This window comes from Gossypium arboreum, chromosome 1 (genome assembly GCF_025698485.1).
Source record: "Gossypium arboreum isolate Shixiya-1 chromosome 1, ASM2569848v2, whole genome shotgun sequence".
Lineage (NCBI taxonomy): Eukaryota > Viridiplantae > Streptophyta > Magnoliopsida > Malvales > Malvaceae > Gossypium > Gossypium arboreum.
Window position 1 is genome coordinate 23,848,320 of NC_069070.1, and position 20,527 is coordinate 23,868,846.

Consider the following 20,527-nt stretch of genomic DNA (forward strand, 5'->3'; position numbering starts at 1 on the left):
ACTAAGACAGATTTTGTTTGTGTACTAATACAAGTTGTCTTTCTGTTTTACGATCCGACCACGTAATACCGCTTAGTATTAGTTTAAACATTAGAGAACCAATGAACAATATTTGTTTCCTTTTTACTTTGCTTACAAAAACCATATGAGGACAATTATAAAAAATAAATTAATGTAATCAATGAATTTGTTTTATTAATCAATCTGTTTGAAAATATTACAAATTTATAAAAAATATACTTACACTTAAAGCACTAGATCCAATTCGTATCATCTATGGGAAAATCACATCGAGGACCCGTTAGGACACCTGCAATTAGGAGCAGAAGCAGAGCTTATATTTAAATTGAAGGAACTGCAGCTCGGCTGCTGTACCGTATCTTTTGTTAGACAACTAATTATATAATAAAGAATCAAAAGATAGTTTTCATAATAATACATAAAACTATTATATGCGGGAGATTGTGATTGTGTGCCAGTGCAAGCTAGATGTGTAAACAACCTAAGCATCTAAGTATATATCTCTGGATTAATTATAATTTATTATCATCTGATCGGTTGTCATTTACACGTTCTAATTTCAACAAATTTTATTTCAATCTTTTTTCTAGTTTTGATTTGTACTCTAGTGTGATCATAACACTGTCATAAACTAATCGATAATTATAGGACGTATCAAGAATCAAAAGATTGTTATTGGTGGTGCAAATAAATAAAAACCAATTAATTACAACATTAATTAGGGTCACCTCACCTGAAGTTATTCTAATTTTGCCTATAAATAAGTAGCGATCCATATTTCCATGCTCCATCACCAATACACAAGATAGAAATCTGAGTAGAAACGAAGTTAAAAGTTTCACAATGTCAAGCTCATCTTTCCAATTAGTCTTCATATTTTGTTTTTCCATTCTTCTTCTTCTTATCATGTCCACCTCCATGCAAACTGTCTCAGCTGCTACTACTAACAAAGCTAGTGCCAAAACTTACAAAAAATTTATCAAATCCGCCTGCAATTCAACCACATATCCCAAAGTTTGCTACAAAGCTCTCTCTCCCAGTGCGTCCGCCATTAAAACCGATACCAACAAGCTTTGCAACATCGCCTTGTCCTTCACTCTAAATGCCACATACAATGCATCTTCATCGATAGACTCGTTATCAAAAATGAAGGGATTGAATCCGTCCGAGAAAGAAATCACCCATGATTGCGCTGAAACTACTGGCGAGGCCATCGACGAGCTGGAGAAATCCTTGAAGACATTGGCTAATTTACAAGGCTCGGATCACAAGGCTGATGAGATGAATGATTTAAAAACTTGGGTGAGCGCTATCTTGACGGATGAGTACACATGCACCGATGAATTTGATGGCCAGAAAGTAAGCAAAGCTGTTAAGAACACAATCAATAAGAGTGTGTTGTATCTTGCTCAATTGACCAGCAATTGTTTGGCTCTTTTTAATCTTCTGGATTACTGATTTAGTGTTTTCATTAATAACTTCCATCTTTTATTCTGTTTAATAACATGTATGTTTGAGTATATTCTCCAAGTTAGTTCTGTGGGAAGGGTGCTCTGATCTTTTACATACATGCACTATCGATGTAATATAATTTGTTGCAATATGACATATGCTGCCAGTTATAGGTAATTTACATGTTTTGGTATACCGAGAATAACTAAAATAATTCCTACATAATTACATATAAACATTATATTCATTGCTAACAAGGCTTCCACCGTGTTAGTCAAGGTTGAGATATTGGAATCTTCATACTCTAGGATCAAGTTTTACTATAATTGGTATGTGTGCTTCTCTTTCAGAATTATTCTTGTTTAAATCTAGAAATATTTCGATTTTTAATTTATTATACTTAGCTTTATATTGATTTTAGTTTCATTTGATTCAAAATTAGAAATTTATTTTTAATATGTATATGGATGGCAAAACTACTTAGAACACAAAATATATATGGTTTGAAACTAATTAATAATAACATATGAAATATGTACAATATTAAAATGAAAAATAAATTAAATTGTAAGTAAAACAAAATTTAAACATGTAAAGGCATCGGATTAAGAATACTAAATACACTACAATTATTTATTATGGTGTTGTCACCAATCTTTAGTTGGTATCAAGTTAACTAGTGACACCAACTTGATCAATAACTTTATCAATACTAGAAATTTTATCATATATGTATGCATGTTGAAATTGCATGATATTTAGAAAATAGAAGTGTGCTTGAAAATAATAAAACAATAAATAATAAAATGTATGATTTGAAACTAATTAATAATATCACACGAAATATTTATGATATTAAAAGAAAAAATTAGATTAAATTGTGATACTAACTTAATTAACAACATTATTAAAATTTATGCAAGTGATGGAGATAATAAAATATGCATAATAGAATTAAAATGAATCAAATAAAAAAATTGTTTTAGTTGAATGGTAAAATTAAAGTTTTATGAACCCAAATGAAATGGGTTCAAATCCTAGCACTTTTAAATTTTTATTGGCTCTTTTAAAAAAAATAAAAAGACTAAAGAAGTTAGTTTTAAAAAATATAAATAAAAAGACTAAATAAATTGGTGCTCGGTTGACTCTAGATAATAGTATAGATTAAACCAATTTAGACATAGAACTCCTATAATTCATATAATATTATTTAATTAATAAAAATATAAAATATTAATGAAAAGTCTTGACTTTTAAGGATCGGTTATTAAATTTTTTTATACATCTATTTGATAGGATTTGAAATTGTATAAGAAAAATAATGGCATGACTTATTTAGTTATCCAATTTTATAAAAAGAAAAATATATTTTAGCTCTCTATTTAATTTTTGTATTTTTAGTCTTTAAATTTATATTTTTTGTCAAATCACCTTAACATGGATGAAAAAGTTAATATTTTTAACTTTTCGACATGGTTTAATTAATTTTAAAAATTTTAAAAATTCAAAAATATATATAAAAATATTTTTAAAATTAAGAATCATTAAAATTATTAAAAAAGTATAATAGTTATAAAAATATATATTTTAAAATTTTAAAAATTAATTAAATGTCAACATGTCATCTACATGGTAATAGATGTGTATGTCATGTCAGAAAGTTAAAAAAAAATTTTTGTTCAATTTTAAGTAATCGACAAAGAATGTAAATTTAAGAACTAAAAAATTAAATGAATACTTAAAATAATTTTTTATAAGGTTAGAGTGCGAAAAATTATACCAAAATAAAATCATTATGTGATTTGTATCAAGACACGTCCAACAGGTGCGAAACTTAAGAGAACCTTCTATGTATGAAAACTAAAAGATAAACAATTACAATAATCTGGTAGCATGTGCTGCTCTGGACCGTGATCTGTACTCCCCACGAATAAAGGACATGCCAAATTAATTATAATTAGAGTTAACTTATAATAAAATATAAAGAATTGAAAATTAAGATTTATTTCAACTTAGATTGAAATAAATTTGAGTAGGTTTACACATTATAAGATATAAGTTGTTGCCCTAAGTTTTATTTGATAAAAAATTTTAATATAGCAAACACTATGTTTTGAATAAACCATTTAACAAAATTGTACTTCAAATTATTTCTAAAATAAAAAATATTAAATTTATACTTAAAAATATTTCACGGTCAAGTAAATTAAAAATAACACTTTAAAAAAATTTTCAAACAAGTCAAAAATGTTCCAAGCCAAAAAGTATCGATACTTTTTGTCAGGAATCGATAAATTTCTAGAAATCGATACCAAAATAGGTTACTAACTTGCAGACAATTTAACAAGTATCGATACGGTATTGATAAATTTTAAATGGCATCGATTTTGACACACTTTATCGCTACATTTTTCAGTATCAAGACGAAATTAGCATTATGTCATTTTGAGGTATTCATTAAGTATCGATATAATATTGAAACCTTTTATTTGGTATCGATAATTTTATCTTGGTATCAATTTTATCGGTTTTAATAGTCACTGAATCAAGGCATTAAATGCTAAATTATCGATACTTTTCCAAATAGTATTGATACCCTTTGTTGCATGTGAATTAAATGCACTGGTATTTTTATTTCAACGGCTCTATTAACTTCTACAACAACCTTAACGGTTAGAAATGAATTAGAGGGTATAAATACTATCTTCCAAAGGTCCTACAACAAGAAGAAAGTATTTTCAAGCAAAAAAAATCAATCAAACAACCTTTGTGCCAAATATTTTCATACTTTTCTTTCATACACTTGTGAGCTTCATTGTTATTCTATTACCTCAAGTGTTTTTCCTTGTAATTGAGCTTAATTTGCCACACTTTGATCTTGTAAATATTATTTCTTTGTTTGCTTCTTTGTATCTCTTTGAGAGGGTTTGTGTCTTAAGGTTTGGGTAGAAACTTTAAGGGAGTTTGTAAGGTTAAACATTATCCTCAAAAGCTATCAAATTAGTGAATTTGCACTACAACAAAATAGGCTTTTAGCGGCGTTTGAACAAAAAACGCCGCAAAAGTTGTACATTAGTGGCGCTAGTTAGAAAACGCCGCAAAAGATTAGAGTTATAGGACAAAAATGCCGCAAAAGGTCAAGCATTAGTGGCGTTTATTTGCGGCGATTATGAAACAAACGCCGCAATAGATTGAGAATTAGCGGCGCTTTTCGAAAAACGCCGCTAAAGATCAAGCATTAGTGGCACTTTCCCGAAAACGTCGCTAAAGATCAAGCATTAGTGGAAGATCGAGCATTAGTGGCGCTTTTCAAAAAACGCCGCAAAAAGTTAACCAAAACGGCATCGTTTTATTGAGCTTTAGTGGTATTAGCGGCGCTTTTCAGAAAACGCCGCAAAAGGATAAGCATTAGCGGTGTTTTTCAAAAAACGCCGCAAACGAATCATTTTATTTTAGGATTTAAGGTTTAATGTCTATGGTTTGGGGTTTTAGGGTTTATGATATAATATTTTATTATTTTGTGATTAAAGTTTTGAGTTTAGGGTTTAGAGTTTAAAGTTTGTGGTTTAGGGTCTATTGTTTTATAGTTATGGTCTTAGTATTGTTCATGGTTTTAGGGTTAGGCTATTAGGGTTTAAGGGTTAGAGTTTTTGATAAAATGACAAAAAATCAATTTATTTTAAAGTTTAGATAAGCAATAAAATTCCTTTTTAATTACTTTTGTCCCTTGTAATATATATTTAAGATTTAGGGTGTAGGTTTATGGTCTAAGATTTATGGTTTATGATTTAGGGGTTGGGGTTGGGGTTGGGGTTTGGGGTTTATGGTTTAATTTTTAGGGTTTAAGGATAAATATGGTGAACTACTTAACTTGTGTATCTTGGAATTTTTTATAATATAAATCTAAATAAGATAAATATAAATTATTATTTTAAAAATATATATATCAAAATAGGTTAAATCCCAAAAGCATACATGAACAATGGTTTAGTGTGCAATGTACACATGAACTTTAATTTGATCCAGTTCTTGTAAATTATTAATGAATTATTGATATAACATCATTTTATATTTATATATTGTATACATAAATATTTATATTTATTCAATATAAAAATATATTGATGTATTTATTTTTAAAATGTGTATGATTAAGTCAAAATTAAAGTTTAATTTCAACTATATATTTAAACTACAATTAGAATTTCATGTCTACAATTACATATTAAACCAAAATTCATTTATAATTCGAGATGTATCTCTATCAAAATTTAAGTGTTTACATATATAATTAAATGCCATTTATATAAAAGAATAATGTTGATGAAAAAGAAAGAAAAAGAAATCCTTTCAACAGTACTAGACCATGCCATACCCATCTATCAATTTAATTCCTAAAAGAGTTGATCACGGTAATTAAATTTTAACTTTCAATATTTATATATTTTTATCAATTTGATTCTTATTTTTGAACCAAAATTACCTTCCACTTTTTAAAAATTGTTAAATATCATTTTAATAGGAATGTAATTGTAAAATTAAAATTTTTAATGATATTAACGTGAAAACCTGCAAGGTAATTCACATGACATGATACTAATTTTTTATATTTTAATTTAAAAATTATAAAATCTTCAAAAATTTTAAAATTTAAAAATAAAAATAAAAATTAAAAACTTAAAACTTAAAAATTTAATATTTTAGTCCATATTTCAGTTAAAAGTTTAATATTAAAATTTTTTTAAAAATTCCAAAAATGATAATATCAGCATAAAAATTTGAAAGAAAAAAAGAAAAAATATGTTAAAAATGAAAAAAAAATTAAAACTAAAGAATAGTGGCGTTTTTAGCTAAAATGCCACAAAAAGTTTAGCTATAGTGGCGTTTTTAGTGAAAACGCCACAAATATGACCTACAATGGCATTTTTGTAAAAACGCAGTAAAAAAATTCCATAGAAACGGCGCGGTTTATTTTCCCCCCTCCCCTAAATCCCCAATTTTACCGGAAATCCTTTATTTTTTTCCCCATTTGATTTTCCCCAATTTTGCCCGAAATCCCTAAAAATTTTTCTATTCCTCTGCATCATCGTGCTGCATCTCCGTCGGTAGTCTCTTTCATTTCTTCAACTTATTGTTTGTCCTATTTCTCCTTTTGCTTCCAACCAAAACGAAACTTAGTGATAGCATTTCTAACTTCTTCTTCTTCTAGTTTTTCTTTTGAAGTCATAAGAGAAAACCATGCAATATCTTTCTGTATATATAGAATTATATGGTTCATTCCACAATTTAGCTCCTGTTTTTAGAACTTAGTTCTCATATATCCTTCACACCATTTTCTGTGAATTTTGATTGTCTCAGGTTATTTTGTCTTATTCATGCTGAGAAGCTGGTCTCCGTTTATTGCGGTGTTGGTTTGATAGGAAAAAGCTCCTAAGCAGTTTAAGATTGTTATATCAAGAATTCCTGTATATTTGACGGCCAAGAAGAAACAAGTAATGTAGTTGATTACAGTTATCTCACTATCTGTTCTTTTCAATTTTGGAAATTAGGAGAAGGTTGTGAATCCATTGTTTGAGAAGCATCCAAAGCAATTCGGTATTGGAGGAGCTTTACCTCCAAAGAAGGATCTGCACCATTTTGTGAAGTCGCCTAAGGTTGTTTGCATTCAAAGGAAAAAAAGGATCCTTAAGCAGAGGTTGAAAGTCCCACCAGCACTGAACCAGTTTACAAAGACTCTTGATAAAAACCTTGGTACGTGATAAAATCTTCGCCTGTAAGCTGAATGGGTTGCATTTCTATTAAATCTAGGAAGCTACATAGTAAAATGGTTTTACAAATTTGGAAAAATAATGCAGAGGGTATTATTTAGTCTGAAACAAAAGATGTCAACAGTAATTAATTAAAAAAATCTTTCTTTAAAGTTAGGATTCATTGGAAAATGAAGATTTAAATTTGTTTAATGTCAATTAAAAAAAGAAACTACGTTAGCATGCGCAAGTGCCATGTTTCCTACTCAGACAGCTCCTAATAAATCCTATATTTAATTGGATAAAAGGCTATGAATTTAGCTTCACACGTTTAATTAATTAAAGCTAAGCTAGTTTTCCGTATTCGGCCACACATATTTAAGTAGCAAGGGAAATTAATAAACGCAATTTTCCCAATTTTTTATGGCTACTGATAGGCTGATATTCTATGTTGGAATGGTGTGTTAGAGAACATCACAACTGGAACTGTAAACATTGGGAGTGAAGACTGTGCAGAACTTGTTGAGAATACTTCTCTTCAATTCCAGTCCTTCATTTCATTAACGCGTGACTATCTTGCTCGTCTTCTTCTCTGGTTAGTCCACCTCCCCCCATTCAATCACACACTCTTCTCATTTCTTTTAGATGATTTTGACCCAAGAAGCTTATGTATAATTAAAAAAAATATAAAATAAAATGAAATTTGGTTTTTCATAAGTTTAACTGGATATCTGCAATACTATGTAATTATTTGCTCACCATACGGTACAATCCTGTTTAAATTTGAACGTATTTTTTGTATTTGACCACTACACTTTGTAAGAAAGAAAGATGTCCGAATGTAGATCTGAGAGATTTTCTTGTGTTTAAACTTCGAAATACTTCAGTCACTCTGTCTAAGATTCAAAGAATTTGTTTGAACCCCATCACTGTATTATAATATAGCTGAGTTCTAATATTCTCATATCTGTCCTAAAGGTGCATGCTGTTGGGGCACTACCTTAGAGGCCTCGAGTATTGGTTGGAGCTAATGGAGCTTCTATTGTTGACAAGCAGTCCCGGCAATAATAGTTGTGGTGATGAGCAGGTTGTTTAGAATTGCACTTTGATTCCAGTGCTACCATCTGTATATATGTGTGTAAATCGGCATATCGACTAACTTCTTTTACTCGAAGAGGTAAGAATCGGACAAGATTAGGCCCTTCACTTTCTTGCAGATGGCGAATTTTTTTTATGTATAAAAACGATACATTGTTTTGTGTTAGTGTCAAGTTTAGCGTTTGTATGTTAATGTTTTTTTACTGAGAAATGGAGAAACCTTGTTGATAATGCTCATCATTAGTTGCATTAAGGTTTGCTTTGAACCATCTTGAATGTCATTGTTGCAAGCCTAAACTAATAAAAAGGTAGTTTAACTGTCGTTTTATATTAGCCCTTAATTATTTCTTTAATTTTTTTTATTTCTTCAGTGTCAACTTTCAAATTTTAGTGAAAATCTTTTTCTTTGGACGAAAAATTTGACCAAACTGTTAAAATTTTAATGTTACTACGTTTTTTAAAATTTTAAAATTTTGAAAATTTTTTATTAATTTTATCATGTGTGGACTGCCAATAACTTTTCCGAAGAAAAATAATTTGATTAAAATTTGAATTTTGATGGTGAAAATGATAAAATGAAAGAATAAGTGTTAAATTTGTGATTATGCTATGAAGAAGCCTTCATATATTTTCTGCACTTTTTCCTTTTAATTTGTATTCTAGTTAGTGGTTAATGTGCAAATATGTTTTAGTTAAAAATTGAATTTTGTTATTATACTTTTGGTTACTGTATAGAGCCTCAATACTTCTTTGCATAGTTCTAAATATGCCTTTGTATGTTTTTGTTTTTCTGCAGTTCTACTTCTATTGAACAGTTATGGCTTGGCTGAAACATTTAGCCATGCTTTTTATTGGTTCCTTATCTATACATGGTTACTAATAAGTGTTAAAAAAATGTTTTTCCTCTTGTTATTACCTGCTGTTGAGCTGCTCTAGACACAAACATACACATATCTTTTGGCTTTCTTTCTCTATCTTAATTTTCACTTTAAATTTTGAGATGAAGCATATGAATGGGTTTTCCACCTCTAAATGTAGCTAGTAATCAACAAGTTGTAAATATCTGGTGTTTAATATACCCTATCCACCTCCATATTAAATCAATCATGATTATATTGTCAGGAAATTATCCGCGGACTACTTTTATCAACTTTGGATGATCCTAATAGAAAACTTTGCACAGCAATCAGTATGACTGTAGCAGCTATTGCAGTCTACAACTGGCCAAAAAGTTGGCCAGACTTGTTGCCGTTCCTCCTAAAGTTGATTGGTGATCAAACTAGCATGAATGGAGGTAAGAAATATAGCATTCGTGCTCTAATTAATACTATTGCTTTTTGTTTCCTGATCTTGAACGTTTTCTCTTCATGTTTCGGTGGTTTGATAGCCGTTCTAGATGGTTTACGTAGATGCCTTTTTTTGTAATAACTTAGTTTTGAATGATTGATGGCTATTCTTTCTAACCTTTTCCATAAAGTTCTATTTGTATTTAAGTGTGTTATTATTAGTATACTCTGAGAATTTGGTGTCTGGTGAAGGATTCATTGCTTATTTATGTTTTTGTTGTTATTAAGGAGGTTTGCGTAGATACAAATCTTCTCATCTGGTTATCTATTATTTTTCCCTTATATATTTTTTTCTTTTTTAACTCAGATTGGTTACTGTTTACTATTTAGTCATATGGAAACTGACTTACCCTAAGCTGTAGCTTTGAAACAATTATAGGTAGCTAATTTTATGAGAAGATTTTTAGTTTGATTCTACCTATGTCATAAAAACTTGAATTGATAGATGAAAAAATATTGAGTGAAGTGATAACCTATATTATATTTTAAAAAGAGAATGTATGTTTAAATTTTGAAGGTAATATTATTGAAAGAGACAGATACAAACTTCAAATATAATATTAACAGTAAATTTGACAAGAAAAATATAAAAAAAAATCATAAAAACTTTGAGTTTTAAATCAAAAGAGGAAGGGCAAATGTTGAGTTGAAATTAGAAACCTGTTGATTGTTTCCCCGGGGGGCCTCTGAGCTGGAACTGTGTTTGTACTTTGCATTTCGTGTTTAAATGGTTTAAATTTTCATATAAATTACAAGAGAAATAATTTGTTTTTTTTCACAAGGTACATCCACTATCTTGTTTTTAGCGTTAGTAACAATTGTGGTTGTTTTGAGACCTCATGATTAATTAAAACTAATAAGTAAAAAAACATCAATAATTGAGGTTTTTTATATGATAGAAGATATTTTTTATGCTGTTATATCATTCATAAAAGTTAATTTTTTTTCGATGTTAATTTTAGATGTTAACTTTGAAGTACATTTGTCCGATTCTCAATGCATTTTCTTATAAAATTTTCTATCCAACATCCATTCTTTGGTCACAAAATGATTAAAATATATATGATTAAAATCATAGACTTGTTTTGATGTTTTTGTCTCATATATGATTAAAATATATATGATCTAAAAGCAAGAGAGAAGGAACTTAAAGCAAAAGAGGCTGAACTGAATAAGCGTGAACAGGTAATTTGTTGTTGGCTGTTTACAGTCGAGTGAGGCTGGCCCTTGAATAATAAGTGTGGTGCTTCCGATTTATTTTTGCGGTATTCGATACCAATTGTGATAAGTTGTTCCTTTCGTATTGCAGTTACAAATGATACAGATTTCTGAAGTAATTTAAATATTGCTATCTTGGCACAAAAAAATCAAAACCATAGTTTTTGAATCTGAATTTTCAATTCATATTTCAGTTTAGGTTTTCTGGCTGATTGCTTGTAAAATATCTTTATGTTCTGTAGTCTTTTTATTATGAAAATACTAAAATTATGTAATGAATTGATTCTTATATGTTCGGATGCAATATGTAACTGTGTTGTATGTAAGGTGATTTTGCTATTCATTTTGCTCTTAGATTAATTTATCCTTGTAGTAACTGAATGTTAACTTTATATTTTGCAGGAGTTGAGAAGGAAAGAGGATGCAATAGCACGAGGCAGGTTCTTTTTTATTTTTTATCTTGATAAGCCCCGAGTTTATCCATTACCAGTTTGATTTTGACATGAGTCCCTTAAACATCTTTTGCTTTTTTCTTCCAAAAGTTTAACGTCTTTCCATTAGAGTTTCATCGTCAAGTTTATCTTCTCTTCCTTTTGATCGACATTTTCAATACTTTGGGTTCAAGATCCCTTATATGCTAGAGGTATAGAGTTCGAACTTTGCCATGAGCTTGTTTTTCAGCAACTATGGCATTTTGCTCTCATCTTCAACGATTAGACATTTCAAAGTGACTAAAGATAATACCAAATTTTTTTGAATGAAAAAGAATAACTTTATCAATGCTATTGGACATAGAAATTAAGATTATGATAAGTAAAAACCTATGATATTTGTGAGCTTAATAAAAAAAGTGAAACATGTTATGAGTCGCATGAAATCGAGAAAGGAGATAGACATTAAACATGTGAGGTTCGTCATAACTTCTCCTTTAACCTTCATTTGACCCTTTTTGTCTTTTTCATATATGGCTACTTATTTTCTTTTTGAGGCCTTTACAATTCCATTAACATGAAACTGGACTTATGCTTGTCACTTATTTACAGCAACATTAGCATTTACGATTAGCCTAGCATCAGTTTTTTTATTATGGGTTTACTTTTTATTGATTTCACTTTCATTACAGTAAATGGTATAGCTAATTTTCTTGTTTTGCTCAATCAGGTGACCAAGATTCCGTTTAACAATTTTCTTTATTGCTGGAACAAGTCTTAACCAAGATCAAGATCAAAGTACTTCATTAAGTTATATATGCAGGCACTGCAATACTTTGGCTTCATCTAAGCTTGAACCAACCCTCTGTTGTATATTGTTTCTTCTTCTTTTTTAATCTTTTTCCTTTGACTAATGAGAGGTGATGATGATTTGGCATTATTTTCTCACTAGGATGAATTTTGTTTTAGAAATTGTAAATACTTTGTGTGCCTGTGTGTGTTTTTTTATGTATTAAATTTAAATTCATTAATTTTTATATTTAATTTTGGAGTTTAAATTTTAATGGAAAGTTTAATTTAATTAATATTTTTATTTATCCTTAAAAGTATATAGTTTGTTTAAATTTCAAAATTAAACATAATATAATATTTAACATAGAAATAGATATTATTTAATTAAAATAAAATAATTTTTTTAAATGTCATGACTTTTAGCGGCGTTTGTGGGAAAAGCACCGCTAAAGGTCATGATTTTTAGCGGCGTTTTTTTCAAAAACGCCACAAAATGTTTGCGGCACTATCTTTAATGCCATTTTTTGTGGCGTTTGTAAAAGCGTCGCAAATAGTTTTAGCGGCGCTTATAAGCGCTGCTATAAGCCTAAAAAAACGCCGCTAAAAACCTGTTTTGCTGTAGTGTTGGGAAAAACCTTAGTTGTGGAAAGTTAAGAGAGTAAAGTAGGCAATTGGGACCGAACCACTCTAAATTCTTATGTTCAATTTTCTATCTTTTCTCTCTAACTTTCACAAAATTTTTAACAGTCAATTCACCCATTCTTGGCAATTTCGATTTGATTATTTGAGCTAACAATTGGTATCAGAGTAAGTCCCTTTTAGACAATTTAACAACCAAATCAGAGATCCTTAAGGAAGCTCAACATTCTACAAATCAATCCACAAGATACGACATCTACATTCGGTTCAATTTTCCTTGAAGAATCACAATATATCTCTAAGCGTCCTTACTTCAATGGTGCCAACTATTCATATTGGAAGACAATAACGATGTTGTTCATACAAGCAAATGATCTTGTTGTATGAGACATTATCATGGACAGTCCATCCATACCTCTCAAGTAAGAAGGAGAGCTCATTATTCCAAAGAGCAAGAAAGAGTGGAATAAGGAAGATAGAAGAAGCATTCAGTTGAATGCCAAGGCAATGCACACCTTATTTTGTGCACTTGGAGCGGAAGAATATAGTAGAGTTTCATCTTATTCAAATGCCAAGGAATATGGGATAAGTTCGAAGTCACACATGAAGATACTAGCCAAGTAAAGAAGTCTAAAGTTGGCATTCTTACTTTAAATTATGAAACCTTCAAAATGAAACCCAAAGAAGATATCAAGATGATGTCCGATTGATTTACTATAATCATCAATAGATTGAATTCTTATGTGAAGACATATCCATATGAAGAGGTGGTAAGGAAGATGCTTCGAAGCTTGCCTAAATCATGGGAAGCCAATGTGACTGCAATTGAAGAAGCAAAAAATTTAGAAACATTGACTTTGGATGAGCTCATCGGTTCTTTACTTACGCATGAGAGGAGGCTTAATGAAGAGGCTGAAGAAGCCAAAATTGAGAAAAAAAAATGTTGGTGTTACACTTAAATCCACCACAAATGAAGATAGTGAATCAAGTGAAGAGGTGGATGAAGACAAAGAAATGGTCATGTTTACTAGGAGATTTAAGAATTATGAGGTCCAATAGAGGGAGAAAATTTTAAAAGAAGGAAGGTCTCAAGCTTGAATCTACCAAGGAGAAGGATCCTATCATATGCTATGAATGCAATAAGTCAGGACACATCAAGTTTAATTCTCCCCAATGAAAGAAAAAGGGATCAAGCAAATAAAAGCTCAAGGCTCATGTTACTACTTAGAGTGATGAGGATTCATCCGATGATGACGATCAAAAAGTAGTCAAACTTTGCTTTATGGTTATAAATGATCCTAAGGTAACTTCTAACTTATCTAATTCAATTTCTTATTCATTTGATGAGTTACAAGATGTCTATAATGAGTTCAGTTTGGATTTTGAAACTATGGTTTCAAAATATCATAAAAACATTTCAAAATTAAAGGATGGTAATAGTTCACTCTCCAAAACCAATCATGAACTTGGAAGTAAAATTCATGATATGCAAGCTATTGTTAATGATTTTGAGAAAAAGAATTAAAATTTGCATAATTTGCTTTCAAAATTCCATGATGATCTTCAAAAGCAACTTGGGTTGCTTGAAAAACAAACTTCATCTAACAAAGTTTCTCCAAAAGATTTTAAAAAGGGAGAAAGTTTAAGGGGAAAATTTGTTAAATCAAGTACCCCAAGTTTTTACAAAGGAAATATTGTTAAAAGTGTATGGGTCCCTAAAGAACTCATAACTACTCAAGATAAGGATCTCCTTTCCGAAGGGATACCTTAAGGGACTAAAATTATAAGAACTAATACTTATGAACCCAAAAGAATTTGGGTACCAAAAAAATTTTTAATTTTCTATTTGTAGGAAGAGGATTATTGCTTTAAGGTGGGAATTCAAGAAAAAACTCATGGTACCTTGATAGTGGATGCTCAAGGCACATGACCGATGACAAGAGCCACTTTATCAAATTGAAGCCAAAAAGTGGATGAGAAGTTACATTTGGTGACAACTCCATTGGTAAAAACTCTTCAATTCTTATTGAAAATGTTTTCTATGTCAACGGTCTTAAGCATAATTTATTAAGTATTAGTCAATTGTGTGATAAAGGTCTCAATGTCATTTTTTAGTCTAATTGATGTAAAGTAATTAACATTGTTTCTAATAAGATTATGCTTGTAGGATGTAGGATACGAAATACTTATATGGTCCATTTAGCTGACTTACATGATTCATTATTGTGGCATAGAAAACTAGGACATGCTAGCATGAGCATATTGCATAAACTAGCCAAAAATGAATTAGTTAGAGGATTGTATAAAATTGATTTTAATTTAGATAAATTTTGTGATGCATGTGTTAAAGGAAAACATAAGAGAGTTTATTTTTAACCTATGAATGTTGTATCTACTAATAGAGTTCTTCAATTAATTCACATTGATCTTTCTGGACCAATTAGGACTACTAGCTTGGGTGGAAAACAATATGCTTTTGTGCTTGTAGATGATTATTCTAGATTTACTTGGGTTCTTTTCTTAAGTACTAAAGATGAAGCTTTAGAAAAATTCATCACATTTTCAAAAATTAATCAAAATGAAAAATTGTACTTTATCACTAGTGTTAGAAGTGACCATGGAACTGAATTTCAAAATCTTGGTTATAACACCCTATACTTGACCCGATTTACTGGTTCTGAACTTAGGATGTTACTAAACTTAAACACTTAACAAAAAATTTTAAGACAGATGAAGACTTTACTGAACGTGCTGCTTTACTATTTACTTTTTGTTCTTAGTTAAAGATTTATAAGCTAATCGCTTATCCGGTTACAACTGATTCTCAATAATAGTGTAAGACAATATCACTTAAAACTTAAAAAAAAAAAAAAAAACTCAATTATGGCGTATAGTTTTATTTTCTATTTAAAAACATATTTTCAAAGTGCCCCTCTGTATGCATAATATTGCTCTGCGATCATCCACATTAGTGCATTCCTGGCTTGGACCTCTTTGGTGAGCTAGTTCAACCTTAAAAACTTGCATTTCAAAATAGCATTCATAAGTTCAATAGAACTTAGTGAATCTTAATTAATTTTACCTTTAAACGATGGTGTTGGTTTCCTTGACGAAAAAATTCTGGACTTCCTTTCAAACTTTGGAGAATACGTTTTTTATTCTTGGTGGATAGCAATACGCCTGCCTCTACTCTTGAACACCCTATAGACAATCCATCTAACTAGTGGATTTCAACTTCGCCCAATAGTCTGAATAATATTTCACTATCCCTTTAAAGATAGCAGCTGAATTCATTCCAAAAGGTATTATTCATATGGGTACTACTCTTTGATTGTCTCTCCTACTAACTCTTGTGGTCATCAACTTAGTTCACACCAAATCTTCCAGTTAACCAACTCAGTTCACACCAAATCTTCCAGTTAACCTAGGCAAACATATTTACTCGAACAAATGTAAGGTTTTGATCACCCAATAGAATTCCATATAACTGGATACATAATGTGAAGATTCCCAAGTTTGGCGGACTCTTACACCATCGTACCGCTAGATATGACAAGCTCACCCTCCTAGTGGTTTACTAAGGTGGATTTCTCAGTCGAAGACAATATTGAAAACTCTCTCAGGATCTAATTCCAAACCATTCCCTAATTACATGGTAAGGGTGGTCTAACCACTCGTCATTTAGGCTATACAGAATTCGTTATGTAGTCTTTCCAGATAATACCCCACAAAAGCTTTCATAAGATTAGTCATAAAGGCATTCCAGATAATACACCACAAAGGCTTTTCATAAGATTAGATATAAAGCCTTCTTAGATAATACGCCATAAAGACTTTTCAGATAATACACCACAAAGGCTTTCTATAAGATTAACCCCAAAGGCTTTTTAAGTAATTTTTGTTTACTGTCCCGACGAACCATCTTCGTGGATGCGATGGGGCTTCTTCCACATGGTATTATACCTTCACACCCTGTTAGCGTATTATCATATGATGCCATGGCCATGGATTTTTCACAACTTTATTCAATGATCTTCAAGTCCAGTTAGCATTATAGCTTCCTGACGAGCTACACAATTGATCTTCATTTACACAGTGATCTACCTATCTGGTCAACATTATACCTACCCTATCGGAGGCTACACAAATGGGTCTCTTTCTCACCTTTTTACATAACTCAAATTTTTCAAGTACTAGAATCAAATAATAGGAAAGTATTTAGCAATGACCATGCACACACCAGTAATAACATCTTATATCACGCACATCATATCATGTTTCTCTTTGTTTAGCTCATTTACATATTTGTGGATATCTCTCAACAAACACATATACACATATTTACATGACATGCAGCACTCAAGTTTAGAGACTCACTATAGACCTACCTTTATTTTTACCAGAAGTTTTGTTTCGATTGTCTTTCCTAATCCAGTAGCAGCAACTACTTAAAAGGTCATAAGATTTCCATTAGAATCCCTATTACAGACATTTTACTAACATTTCAACTACATATAACCCCCATACAAGGCCTTCCAGTATCATTCTTCCCTTCTCTAATCGTAAAGTACAAATTTGTAAGACTTACTAGAATGTAGAATCATCTACTCATTTGACGAGATCTAAGTCTGATCTTAATCAAATAAGAAGAAGAGAACGTGAAGGTTAGAAAGAAAAACATGAACATTAAACAAATGGACAAACCATCAGAAATACCTATTCTCATAAATATACACACCAGTAATAACATCTTATATCACGCACATCATATCATGTTTCTCTTTGTTTAGCTCATTTACATATTTGTGGATATCTCTCAACAAACACATATACACATATTTACATGACATGCAGCACTCAAGTTTAGAGACTCACTATAGACCTACCTTTATTTTTACCAGAAGTTTTGTTTCGATTGTCTTTCCTAATCCAGTAGCAGCAACTACTTAAAAGGTCATAAGATTTCCATTAGAATCCCTATTACAGACATTTTACTAACATTTCAACTACATGTAACCCCCATACAAGGCCTTCCAGTATCATTCTTCCCTTCTCTAATCGTAAAGTACAAATTTGTAAGACTTACTAGAATGTAGAATCATCTACTCATTTGACGAGATCTAAGTCTGATCTTAATCAAATAAGAAGAAGAGAACGTGAAGGTTAGAAAGAAAAACATGAACGTTAAACAAATGGACAAACCATCAGAAATACCTATTCTCATAAATATACTCTTGGTCCCACTAATTTCCCTACCAAATTAAGGGTAGGTATAAGAAAATTTGACAAAAGTTTTCCTTACTATTAACCGGTCATAGGGAGGGTTAAATCAATCTAATTGACTCTTGTTGAGAAATAACCAATCGTGTTGCTTGTGAGCTTGTTTTAGTGTACAAGCAATCTTTCACACATCTTACCACTTTTCTTGTAATTTGATCTCTACTTCTGTTTCTACAGAATCCCAAAAACTCCCAATGAAACTCAATACAAAATTCAAGTAGACAGTACTCATACAAATCGGGTGTACCATATCTTGGCGATAACTCACCTTTGGTGTGATCTTAAAGACAATTAAGTCTTTTACAGCTTCCTTATACGCTTGATAGGCTCTTAGTGTTCAAACAAAACTCTGAGGCGTACCCCATCATAGGCGCACACTATCTTGGGCACAATCCTTCTTCACTTGGAAACATCCTACGATCAATTCCTTAAATACTGCCAATAATCGGATGCTTTAACACTATTATGCGTCAATACTCTAACTCATCATTTGGCTAATAGGGTGGCGGATTACGTTACCACAGCATGCCCAATAGTCTACATATCTACCTTACCTATCTTTTTGGATTCGTCGATTTTCGGGGTGTGACAACTCTCCTCTCCTTCAAGAAATTTCGTCCTCAAAATTTTTACCAACTTGGAAATCTCCATTACCATCAATGCGTGGCCAATCTCCCTAGACCAAGTGTAATATACAACTTAGCGGAAAGCCCAAATCTAGCCATAACTGAGAAGTCTATGAAATACATTTTGTGGATCCCAACTGGCATGAATGTAAAAAGTTAATCTCGATTGGTAGATTCTAGGCTCGTAGGCAAATACTGCTGGGTACTCCCATGTTTTTAAATGTCCCATAACCCCAGCCTTAACAAGTGTCGAGCTACGATTAAAGGATTTGAATACTTGGCCTAAATTTTAAAACTTCTCACAAACATTTAGTTCTTTAAAAATATTGAAACCTAAACACTTCCAAAACGGAACCCTATATTTATTTTCTATCAGATCTTCTTTCTTCATTTCATCTTCAGTTTACATTTTCTTCAAAGGTAATTTCCTTTCTTCATCTTTCTTTCAAAATTTCAAAAATGGTTAAAAATAATTACCCGTAGAAGAGGAAGTGGTGGTCCTACCCAAAGTAACAGAAGTAATAGTCCCCGAAACACTGCCATGATTAGACCCAAGGGTCCTAATACTATCCGTCGTATAGTAGGTCCTCTTTTTCAACTTGAGATTGGTTTTCATATGCTTATACATGCTTTCTTTTGCTCGGTGCTCAACGAGTACAGTATTGCACTAGGGTAACTCTCTGCCCTTTTCTGGTGGACTTTGGTGGCCCATTTCATTAACTGTTGTTTACACAATGAGCCATCATTCTTGGCATTGTCCAGAAGATTTACCATTGAAAATAAAAAGATAAGGTCCTTCGGTAATGACCCATTTCAATACATGCCAAGGTTTCGAGCCCATCATCCAAAACTGGGCCTCAAACCTCCACTTCAAAAAGAATAAGTTCTTGAGGATCACATGTAAGCTTCAAATTGGTTTTGGCTTTCCTACTTTTTGGTCCCTGCCCTCAGAGGATATTTGCCAACAAAGCTAACATATTGATTTGAATGTTGCTTGGAAATAATTTAAGTGACTTAGAAATGGCATGTCTTAAAATTAGGGGAGATTGCTAATGTCTGAAACATTTTCCAATATTATTTACAAGGGCTGAGCCGCAACGGTCATTAAGCGAATGATCTACTTTGGGCAAACTCCCACAATGTCCTTTCTACTAAGAGGGCCTGGCTTTACCACACCGACGATAATTTAGCACGGATCTTAGTAAGGAAGATTAGGAAGCTTCCGTTCATTTTCTAAAATCATTGTGGACTGCACCCAAGCCATTGGAACATCATTTGTCATGTTACATCTTCCACTCCTTCTTCCAGTCAAGCTAATTCTCTTGTTGATGCTGCAGGGTCTACTTCCAGTTTTCATACTACACGCCCATTTTAGTAGCCAATATGGATGTCTTAGCCTTATTAGATGAGGTTCAAAGAATGAAGGTGCTACTATTGCCTCAATAAGAACAGCGGCTGCTAGGAAAACTCAAAAGAGGCTAAGGGTGGAAGGAAGCACCCAATGTACTGAAGATATTGACCGCCCACAACTGACACAGCGTAGACTCAGAAAAGGGCTTGCTCTTCCAAGAGTCAACACTCCTCTATTCTTTACCCTTACTCATACACCTACCTTTAATTAGATCAAAATGAGTTTAAAATCATTTTTAAACAATCTCTTAGCTCACAATTACGAGATTTCCCATTTTCAAGTGAATGAAATTAATGGTAAAGATCTATAAATAAATGTTAAATATGATTTTATGTGGTAAGAATTTGGGATTAAGTTAAGTGAGAATAAAGAAATTAGAGTCCGAAGCAGGTGTGCGAGGTGAGCTCGCCAGAGAGGTGCGAATGGCAAGGTGCTAGGTAGGTAGGAAGGTTTTCTTACTTTAGAT

The 20,527-nt window shown here is 31.4% G+C and overlaps 1 protein-coding gene and 1 long non-coding RNA gene across 3 annotated transcripts; both read left to right on the forward strand.

The window, feature by feature from the left end:
- Positions 1-927: 927 nt before the first annotated feature.
- On the forward strand, positions 928-1,479 carry LOC108481408 (pectinesterase inhibitor 4-like). The gene has a single exon (XM_017784548.2). It carries the CDS (start codon positions 928-930, stop codon positions 1,477-1,479), a length of 552 nt encoding a protein of 183 aa, XP_017640037.2.
- A 4,960-nt stretch (positions 1,480-6,439) lies between these two features.
- LOC108480134 (uncharacterized) lies at positions 6,440-12,377 on the forward strand. 2 transcript variants are annotated; one of them, XR_001870563.2, is made up of 7 exons: positions 6,440-6,578; positions 7,023-7,224; positions 7,689-7,815; positions 8,199-8,397; positions 9,441-9,612; positions 11,285-11,322; positions 12,044-12,377. It is a non-coding gene; the product is annotated as an uncharacterized LOC108480134 (long non-coding RNA). The 2 variants fall into 2 exon arrangements; XR_008282968.1 differs by lacking the exon at positions 7,689-7,815.
- Positions 12,378-20,527: the final 8,150 nt, after the last annotated feature.